The 9,123-nt window shown below is 46.2% G+C and overlaps 1 protein-coding gene across 2 annotated transcripts; it reads right to left on the reverse strand.

Annotated features, from left to right (window-relative positions):
* Nucleotides 1-1,806: 1,806 nt before the first annotated feature.
* On the reverse strand, nucleotides 1,807-7,563 carry LOC130372647 (uncharacterized). Of its 2 annotated transcripts, XM_056578772.1 has the most exons (3): nucleotides 6,056-7,563; nucleotides 2,685-2,876; nucleotides 1,807-2,435 (listed from the first exon to the last, which is right to left on the reverse strand). In XM_056578772.1, the coding sequence occupies exons 1-3, from the start codon at nucleotides 6,309-6,311 to the stop codon at nucleotides 1,993-1,995; spliced, it is 891 nt and encodes a 296-aa protein (XP_056434747.1). In that variant the 5' UTR covers nucleotides 6,312-7,563; the 3' UTR covers nucleotides 1,807-1,992. The 2 variants fall into 2 exon arrangements, with proteins under 2 accessions (XP_056434747.1, XP_056434746.1); XM_056578771.1 differs by lacking the exon at nucleotides 6,056-7,563 and having other exon boundaries at nucleotides 2,685-4,979.
* Between the last annotated feature and the right edge of the window lie 1,560 nt (nucleotides 7,564-9,123).

Here is a 9,123-nt window from a genome sequence, read left to right on the forward strand (position 1 = left end):
AATGGCGGGCGAAGAGGAAAAATTGTGCGAGCAAATAAGATTATAGCAGCATATTTATGACACTTCACCCGTGTTACATTCAAACAAAAATGCTTTGGAGAATGCGTGGAGGGAGGTTGCAACTGCCATGGAAAAATCGGTTGCAAAAGTTAAATCAGACTGGAAAGCCGTCCGGGATAAATACACCAGAGCGCATAAAAAGTGGAAGATCGCCTGCAGAAGTGGGGCTGGCCAAATAACTTTCGGCTATCCTAAGATCCTGACCCAACTTAGCTGGTTGAGTGAGTTCATAAGGCACAGGTCCACCGAATCGAATTTTCCGGTATGTAGGCATAATCAACGTGTGTGTGTGCGTGCGTGTGTGCGTGTGTGTGTAGAGAGAGACTGTTCAATGTAGGTAATGGTAGGCTATTTACTTGGTCAGGATGTTTGAAAACAGGTGTCTTTCTGTAGGCAGGTGAGGAAGACGATGAGGAGGAGGAGGAAAGGCCTAATTTCCAGGCAGATCAGGCACCTCCATCAACCCCAAACCCCGCCTCATCCCTATCCCAATGTCCACTTCCATCTGACCCTCTAACCACTACCTCTTCCACATCTCACCCTCCCACCACTGTGATGGCTTCTACCTCTACCTCTTCCCTTATTCCACCCCACCCTTCCCCCGCGACACGAGTGGCTTCTGCTACTTCTTCCTCACTATCCGACCCTTCCACCACTCAGATGACTTCTGCCTCTACCTCTTCTCTTCTTCATCCCCACCCTCCCACCACCCTCCCAGTTACCCCATCATCTCATACCCCGACGTCATCAGCCTCCCGTGGGGGCAAAAGAAAGAGGAAAAGCGTCAGGCCGAATGCAGATCCATGCGAGGCTGCCCTCCTCGATAGGCTGCAGGAAATTCGTCAGGAAAGAGAGAAGGAGATGGAGAAGGCGAGAGAAAGGGAGAGAGAAAGGGTGGAAGAGAGGGAGAGAGAGAATGAGAGAGAGGGAGAGAGAGAGGATGAGGGAACGAGACATGAATGACATTCACTTCTCCTTCACCAATTACCTTTGCCAATTCTTGCGAACCCTTCCACAGGGGCAAAGTTCTTCTTTGATACGCGACATCAAACAGTCGATGCGGGATTATGAGATTTAATGATTTTCTTGTCACCCGATGTTCCGATGTTCTTTCTATTACTGGCCTTATTTGTTTTAGCCTATTTTAATTAATTACGTTCACGTTCTTCATGTTCTGTGTGTTCAATTCAGTTCAGTTCAGTGATCAGTTCAATTCAATTTTATTTGTATAACCCTTAATCACCATTACAGTCTCAAAGGGCTTAACAGGCCAAATATTTGTGACACCCCCCTTTACTCATGCCCCCACACGGGCAAGAAAAAACTCCCTTGAATCAGCAAGGAAGAAATTTTGAGAAGAAACACAGTGTAGGGGATCCATTCTACCAGGGATGGTCAGGAGTGCAATGGGTGCAATAGCCACCCTTCCTTTTCTGACCACCATTGTACACTGTATTGTATTGTAGTATTGTATTGTAGCACTTAACTGTGTAGCAACTGCAGCAGCTGCTATCATGTCTGTAATACGGGGAATTGATTAACCTAGCGATTGTGGTACTTGCACTTGGTTCTATGAACATCCTTTCTGTACCGACAGCGATATATTGATGCACTTCTTATGACAAATGTACTTATTGTAATTTGGATAAAAGCGTCTGCTAAATGCCCTAAATGTAAATGTGCCACAATTGACATCCAGGTAAATACATGCACATCATATTAAAATGGTGATAATTTCTGTGGACATTATGCGCTATAGCTTTGGCTATAGGCGTACACTTAAATAATTCATTCATCTGTCAAGGCAGTAGCTCGTTGTATAAACATTTTATATGGATATGAATTAATGAGTTTGACGTAAACCAAATTAGTTAACTTGTGTAATGTGATAACTAATAAATTAAAAGTCATGCTTCCAAGTGAACAATACGTTTATTGGTCAGTGCCCAATCGTAGCACATTGTACTGGTGGGGAAACACGCCAGCATCCGACAGAAAATAATCTGCCAGCTGCTCCCTGACAAGGGCCGCTCTTTGAGATGGTCTGGCTCTGCCGACCGAACACCGTGGTCCGTCGACCATATTCCGGTCCCCCTCGACATGCTGCCTCCACTCTCCAGGCTGGACCTCTCCGGTGTCAGCGGTCGTATCCACAAAGGAGGCGGGCATGTATCTGGCTCGTTCGGTGGATGCCAGGAAGTTGTGGAGAGCCACGCACGCCTTCACAATCTTCACCGCCTTTTCAGGTTGGCAGTCAATTGGACGGCCAAAGATTCTGAAGCGCGCAGCCAATATGCCAAAGGCATTCTCCACTACGCGTCTCGCCCTGGCCTGTCGGTAGTTGTAGATGCGCTTCCTATCCTGCAGGTTAGAACCTAATGAGAAGACATAAGTGTCATGCAGGAACACAGAACAGATGAGAGAACAGATGACTTGGCTGACTCCAACTTAACACGGCTTTTGAATAGTAATGGTCAAGTGTGCCATTGCGCGCACTGTGTGCCTGCCTGGGTAGGCTATGCATTTTTTTTCGTTAGACTAATTCATGTATAATTAATTCAATCATGTATAATTAATGAATGTAATTAAAACAATAAATAGATATTCAATATTTTTATTCTCACCTGGATAGGGACGCATCAGGTTCACCTGTAGGGGAAAGGCCTCATCCCCCAGAAAAAAATTAGGACTGGGCGTTGTGGTGCCTGGTAGGACAGCAGGGGCGGGTAGATTGAGGTTGCCCTCTGCCAGTCTGGATCCGAAGGCACTGCGACCCAAGACACCTCCATCGCTCTCACGCCCGTATGCGCCGACATCTACATAAATGAATCTGTAGTTGGCATCAGCAGCAGCCATAAGGGCAATTGAAAAAAAACCTTTGTAGTTGTAGTAGTCACTTCCCGATCGTGCTGGAGCTCTGAGTCTGACATGCTTCCCGTCAATCGCCCCGACACACAGGGGAAACTGCCACTGCCTCCAAAATTCCTCCGCCATGTCCTGCCACTGACCGCGGGAAGGAAAGGCCATGAACTCCCCCTGAAGGGCGTCCCAGATGGCAGAACACATCTCCTCCACGATGCCCGACACAGTGCTGGTGCCCATCTTGTAGCTCGCCGAAAGAGCTTGCAGGCCGATGCAGGTTGCCAGGTACCTCAAGGTAACCGCAAGCCTTTGGGAAGCCCCGATCGGGTTCCGGTGGTTTTGGTGCGAGTCGGGAAGGTAACGGATGACTCGCGAAAGGAGATCATCGAACTTTGGCGCTGACATACGGAAATATTGGAAATGCCTCTCCTCGTCCAGGCTTCGCATTGGAAGCACCAGAGAAACAAATTCCCCATCCCGATCTCGTGTGGTATTCAAAGGGCGCACATACCACCGCCTATCTCTGCGCTTCCTGCGTTGTTGTTGCCGGTGTAAAAGGAGCAATAAAATGCACTCTTCTTCCGTAGACATTTTGATCGGAATGGCACTCGGAATGTCACCCGCAATATAAGCCGCGAAAACACTGGCGATTCTGCTGCCGCCCGTGGCGTAAGTGGTGTATTGCATGTAATGCAATACACCACTACGCCCGCGACGTTCGCGTATGCTGTGAAGACTATGAAAGGAAGCGCGACGCTCGCATCACTCGCGTCGTTTACGCATGTCGCTCGCGTCGACTATGTAAGGGCCCTAAGACAGGCATACACTACAAACTGTGAAAATTACAACATTGTAGCTATAACCACATTGTGTGGACATTAGGATAACTTTAAAGCCATTTTTTTCAGTTTCACACTCTGGTGAGTTACTGCCTTTTGCCTTAGCAGGGCAGAGTTCCTCTGGTCTCTCTCGTAGATCGCACCATCTTTCTTTGTTTAATGCGACTGCATCACATTCTCTTACATGGTCAGCAGCTCGCAGATTCCTTTCTTTTCAGTTAGAACTGCTCATGATGATATGCTGCGTTGTCTCTTTGCAAACAGTGCAACACCACTACCAAAGCCCCCCCCCTTGAACCACGGAGCCGTCGCATTTACATCAGAATGAAACCCAATAAACCGCCAATGTGTGTAGGGTCCAGGAGGGTAAAATGGGGTTCTAGCTCAAGCAGGCAATTTACTTCGGGCAGTGTAAACGTGCGGACCGTTCCGCAAAAAAGGGTGCATAAGATGGCATATTAGGCAGTCTCGCGTTGCTCGAGAGGCAAGCAGTGCGAGAGCCTGCTGCTCTGCGATCACAGGCGCAAAACTGTGGTCACGTAGATTAGACCCCGAAGCCGCCGCCAGGCGCCACCATTTGCGCCATTTCGCATTTCAGCCGCCGCCAGCCAATAATTGTATATGCCAAAATAAGCCGCCATCTGATAAACTTTGGCTGAGCCATCTAGAATTATTTGCATCAAGTAATAATTTCATCACATAGTAGGGCTTTGACTCCGAATGAAGTATTGATTAGACAGTAGGGGCGTGAGATTAAACTCGACGATATTACCCGTTGCGTTAAAAATCTGTCTCGCGAGATTTCTGAGCTATCCAAACTTCTATTTGTGGCCTGTAGGGGCAGTAATGCACCTTTGATACGTCTAGCCTGCCAGAACCTTACGAAGGAGAAGGAAAAGAAGAAGAGGAGGAGAAGGAGGGGAAGCAGGGGAAGCAGCCATAGGCAGCCAGAATGACGTCGGAAAATACCCGTATTACCGTCGAAGATGCCCCCGCCACTTTTAAATGATTTGTTTGGCAGCATATTGGCTACCCGGCGGAAATTATGAATGGCAGTAGAGTGACTGATAAGACACGGACAATACCAAGTTGTCAGTGAGATACTTGGTCAGACTCTGTTTGCACTATTTGAACTCTGTATTGATGGAGTAGAACTTTGATTTGGTTTTGCACATAATATTGTTTGCACTTGAAAAAAAAGAGAATTATTTAATTTAATTTACTTTACTTCAACTTTTATACATTTTAGGTTTAGTTTCAATTTCATGAATGTTAAGATTTATAACAAAACATTTCAAAATGCATGTGCAACTCGGATAAATAAAAGTCTGTCGGTCCAGTCATATATTTTGTCATTGTAGTTTTCTTAAAATCTCGTCTCGATCTCGTGAACCGAATATCGTGTCTCGTCTCGTGAGCTGAGTGTATCGTCACACCCCTATTAGACAGCGATTTATTAGAAACCTAATAAACCGTTGTATCACGTAAGACCGGTAACCATAGCAACGCCGGTAAACAAACCCTGCAAAACCCAATCCAGTTCTTACTGAAGGCATTTAATGGTCAAAATATTATTAACCACTTAGTGTTCGGTTAAATTTTTGCCATTTGCCATTTTTTTGTTTTTGCACTGCGCCTACTCTAGAGAGCACTGCTCCTTCATAGTATGACCTCTAATCACATGCTTGGTCTCTTCGGAATGCTGAGAACCTGTAGAATTGTATGACATTATCAGAATAACTGTATCATGTACTCTCACAGTGCTGGGAAGACTATAATATTGTTTTTCCTCCCGGCCGGTTACACACAACTCCAAAACCAAGCTGATTGTAGTACCCTGGGTAACTCCATATCCCTTGGAAACACTACTGAGCCCTAGCCCTAAGTCTTGTGATGCTTTGTGTAAAAGCAGATCAACAAAGCATAAAAGATGAAGTCTCCAAGGGCCTCATGTACCAAGGTTGCGTACGCACAAAAACGTGGCGTACGTCCTTTTCCACGCTCACGTTCAGATGTACAAAACGTGAAATGACCGTAAAAATGTGCGGTCCCCACACCAGCTCCAGAGCTGTCGTACGCACGTTTCTACAGCTATTGTTCCTTTGAGAGTGATTTGCACATCAGAGACACACTAATGAACGATTAACACACCTTGCAATCATATGGGTGGCTATAAAAGCATGCGCAATGGATGAAGAAAATTGTTTTAAAAATGGCTGCGTTAGCGTTGTTAGAGGACATCGCAAATGGTCAAATCCGAAGGGAACGTATATTTAGGGAACGGGAGGACTTACTCGCAAATGATGATGATTGGCTCATGAGCCGATTTAGTTTCCCCAGGCCAGTATTACTGGAGCTGTGCGCAGAGCTGCGGCCGGCCCTAGAGCGCCACACAGCCAGGAGCCAGGGGTTGTCCGTGCCCACACAGGTGCTGACCACGCTGGGGTTCCTGGCAACAGGGGCCTTCCAGCGGGAGCTGGCCGATCGGTCAGGAGTGTGCCAGTCCACCCTGAGCCGAGCCATGCCAGCTGTGTGGGACGGAATCATCATATGAGATTAATATGAGTCCAGACCGGCCTCATATGCATTAATGCATTAATATGAGATAATTAATGCATTCAAAGCCGAGCCACGCCGCCTTGCCCTGTGAATTCAGTTGCAGCGCAAATATAGCAGCAAATACGTTACATTCTTAACCCAGCAGCGGTGTTGTTCAGATACTGATTAAATGGGTTTGTTAACCATGCGTAATATGGCTCCATGAGTATGCGCACACATTCTGTATGTGTTCTTCATCTCTGGGCACTGCGTCCCTTTATGTTTTGCAGCGGTTGCATTTGTTCTCTGTTAAAATACATGGTTAATGTATTATTTTGGAGTTAATAAATTTGAAAAAAAAAACAGGAACACCACTAGTTTCTGGCTACGCCACTGGTGTCACCGATCAAAGCGGCCACTCTCAAATCGAAGGGGGAGAATTCCCCCCTCCTGTTGCGGTCACGCTTCGGCGGTGGGCAGAAACCCTCCGCTTCACCTCCACCTTGAGGTCTGACCACTTTCTTTTAATTTCAGAGTGTGTGCGCCGCTGAGACCCCACTGCATTGACGGCCTCGCAAACACGCTCCCACTCACTTCTCTTTTGTTTTGCATTTATCCCCGTTGACAGGGTTCCAAATAGCATATGCTTGCGCATTTCTACCTCGTGGAGCAAAATCTCGAGCTCGGACTCCGTGAAGTTTCGTTTTTTGCCTCTGTTCATGGTGCCAGGTGATCGGATTAAGAGGTGAATCTCAGGTCCAGAGGCCTATTTAAATGAAATTGCATATTTAAATGAGGGCGTGGACAGGGAGGAGTTTGGCACCTCGGCATGTGCGCTCAATTCCACGTTGATCGAGATGTACAAAAGAAACGTGCTTGGATCCATGCGTTCGCACACTTTGATACATCTGAATTTATTTGTGCGTAAGACAGTTTCTGGGTTTTGGCGTACGCCAAGTTTCAGTATGAAATCCGCGCAAGTCTTAGTACATGAGGCCCCAGCTCCTTTAATGTAATGATACGTCTATTCGTTCTGGTCAGGGTCCTTTTGGAGACTCCAAAAAAGACCTTTGGCTACCCAAAATGCATACTGTAAACAAAAGTGAACCCAAACATGTAGAAGCATAATCTTGGTCTCAAATGAAAGGTTACCCTCTGGGCTTTCTTGTGAACTATTTAGATAGCATACCAGATGTTCTGATATGTAATGAGACAGGTATAACCACACATTTTTTTTTTCAAATTTTTAGCTATCCGACTCTGGGGAAGAGCCTGCTAGTTTACGCTAGGGGTGTGACCGGGTACACGTGTACACGTGTGCACGTGTACCCGGTTAGTAAATCATAACCGTTTAGGAAAAATCAGTAAACGACAACCGAAAAAAAAAAAAAATAATACTAATTTTATCAAAAATAACACATAGTAGGGCTGGGCGATATATCGATATTTAAAAATTTATATCGATATTTTTTCAAACGCGATATGACACGAGACCATATCGTCAATATCGATATAATTTAATTTGCGTTGAAATTACAGCACATTTGTTCCAAATAACACCAGTTTCGAACCGCGCCTGCCGCCTGCTATTTCGTAACTCTGCTTATGTCTTTCCCGCTCTGCCTCCGGCTCACACACACAGTCTCTGCATGCCCCCCCCCCTCCACTGACTCACGTCACTTTCTGAAACATGAGCCGTGTTCGAAATCGTTCACTATTCATTGGGTATTTTAAGGGCACTATATTGTGCATGAAATTAACCACTGAGAATTCGAACACCACTACAAAATGGCGAGCACAGCTATGGAGTCCGCCTGCGCATGCAGCTCCGAGGAGCTTGTTTGCAAGCGAAAGACCAACGGCTCCATAGTATGGAAATGGTTTGGATACAAGTTGTCTGACGAATTACAAAATCACGTAATTTGTGGAGAGTGCTTAAAAACTGTCGCAACCAAGGGGTTGCAATTCTGTCCATAATATTCCGGAGGTGCACACAGCTTTTGGCCGTGATATTATAGATTATAATGTTCTCAAATACGAGGCGGAGGCAGTGTCTAGTCCACGGTTTATTCAACCATCAAACTGTATTCAATTCTGAACGGTAGGAATAGTAATTGTAAATCGAAACGTAGGTATAGTAATAACGGTAACTCCACAGTAACTTCAAGGTTCCTCACTCCGCGAGCCCCAAACATAAAACATTAAGGGTCCCATGACATGAAAATCTCACTTTATGAGGTTTTCTGACATAAATGAGTTCCCCTAGCCTGCCTATGGTCCCCCAGTGGCTAAAACTTGCGTTCGGTGTAAAACGAGCACTAGCTGTTCTGCTCGCCTTTGAAAAAACGGAGGCTCAAGCGCGCTGATTTGGAATGTCTTGGTCTGTCACAAAGCATCTAAGCCCCTCCCCTTACTCTGCCTGGCCCGCCCAGAGACGTTGGCCCGCCAATGAGACTCGACCGTGCGAGCGCCACGTGTGTGTGTGAATACACACACTGTAACGCAAGTGTTTCTTGTCGGTTCTTTGACGTCTCTTGTATTTCCACAACGAGACTGTATTGGTGGTTATCTGAGCCATGGTTGAGAAGGAATTGGGGGAAAAAAACTTTGGCTTTGACTCGCTGAAGTATATGAACTGCGACATGCGGCTAAAGGCTATGTGTGCCTCGCCATTGCGATACATCCACTGTAAACAGAGCGCATGGTACCGTGGCTGCACGGCAGAATTTCGGGAACGTCTTTGAATACTGTGTTAGTTGCCCACTAATACCTATATTTAAGAATACATAAAATAGCATGTCATGTCCGCCCCCCCCCCACGCAG

This window comes from Gadus chalcogrammus, chromosome 19, assembly GCF_026213295.1.
Source record: "Gadus chalcogrammus isolate NIFS_2021 chromosome 19, NIFS_Gcha_1.0, whole genome shotgun sequence".
In the NCBI taxonomy this organism is placed as follows: domain Eukaryota; kingdom Metazoa; phylum Chordata; class Actinopteri; order Gadiformes; family Gadidae; genus Gadus; species Gadus chalcogrammus.